The sequence below is a fragment of the Atta cephalotes genome (genome assembly GCF_000143395.1).
Source record: "Atta cephalotes unplaced genomic scaffold scaffold00002, whole genome shotgun sequence".
Classification (NCBI taxonomy): domain Eukaryota; kingdom Metazoa; phylum Arthropoda; class Insecta; order Hymenoptera; family Formicidae; genus Atta; species Atta cephalotes.
Genome location: NW_012130066.1, coordinates 6185000 through 6185942, shown reverse-complemented (window position 1 = coordinate 6185942; position 943 = coordinate 6185000). Strand labels below are relative to the sequence as shown.

The following is a 943-nucleotide window of genomic DNA, read 5'->3' as shown; positions in this document are numbered from 1 at the left end:
TTTCGCACGATATGATTAATATTATATATATATATATATATATATATTAATTTTTATATCTCTGTTTCGCTCGATGACTATCAGGAATCACGACAGAACATCTCGAACCTAATTGGAAACATTTCTTATTTCGATTCTCCTGAGTCTTTAAGGATAAAAAGTGTCGTACGCAACGGCGGACAAAAACACTGGAAAATATTCGCTAACATCACTCAGTTTTTGACCTTTTTGCGAGAAAACGCACTACTATTCGGTGAATGCTGCGAATTAAGAAGACGTCGTTATAAATTGTGAACACTTGTTACCATTACCACATGATTTGAATGCACATTTACAAGAATGTGGACGCGCCGTGACTACTTTGGGGACGATGTCCTTAACCTAGGCCAACGTCTAAGGACATCATCACCAAGAAACCGACGATGGCGGCCCAGCTGGCGAGTTTGCCGTTTCCGCTGTAAACAGAAAGCGCGCGTGGCACACGCATTAAGATCCAGAAGAAATTCGCATATAAAATCGCAAAAAAACTGATTTAAAATTTAAGATGCTCCATTTGATTCATAACAACTTATATATATATAATAACGTTAAATTTATCAGTTTGTCTTCGTTATTCGTTTCCACAATCTTATCTGCATAATTTTGTCTCCCAAAAAACTCCAACAAGGACAGAATGATCGCGCGTGTGTCAAGTTCTTTCAAAATTCATATATCATATCGCGATTTGGTGACGGCGTGATACGTGAACGACAAAGAAACGGGAAGGAATTTTAATTAGTGCAACCGTTAATGCATGGATCGAATGTAAAAATCAAGAGAGAGAGAGAGAGAGAGAGAGAGAGAGAGAGAGAGAGAGAGAGAGAGAGAGAGAGTGAGTAGAGAAGAGTAGAGTAGACGAAGGAGGAGGAGGAGGAGAGGGACGAGAAGTAAGAGACGGACGACG

The 943-nt window shown here is 39.4% G+C and overlaps 1 protein-coding gene across 1 annotated transcript in view; it reads right to left on the bottom strand.

Annotated features, from left to right (window-relative positions):
• Positions 1 to 376: 376 nt before the first annotated feature.
• The window catches only part of LOC105620993 (zinc transporter ZIP11), a 56540-nt gene continuing 55973 nt past the window's right edge, over positions 377 to 943 (bottom strand). Inside the window, exon 6 of the mRNA XM_012202472.1 lies at positions 377 to 455. Coding sequence (XP_012057862.1) covers positions 377 to 455 — 79 coding nt within the window. The remainder of the gene's footprint in view (positions 456 to 943) is intronic.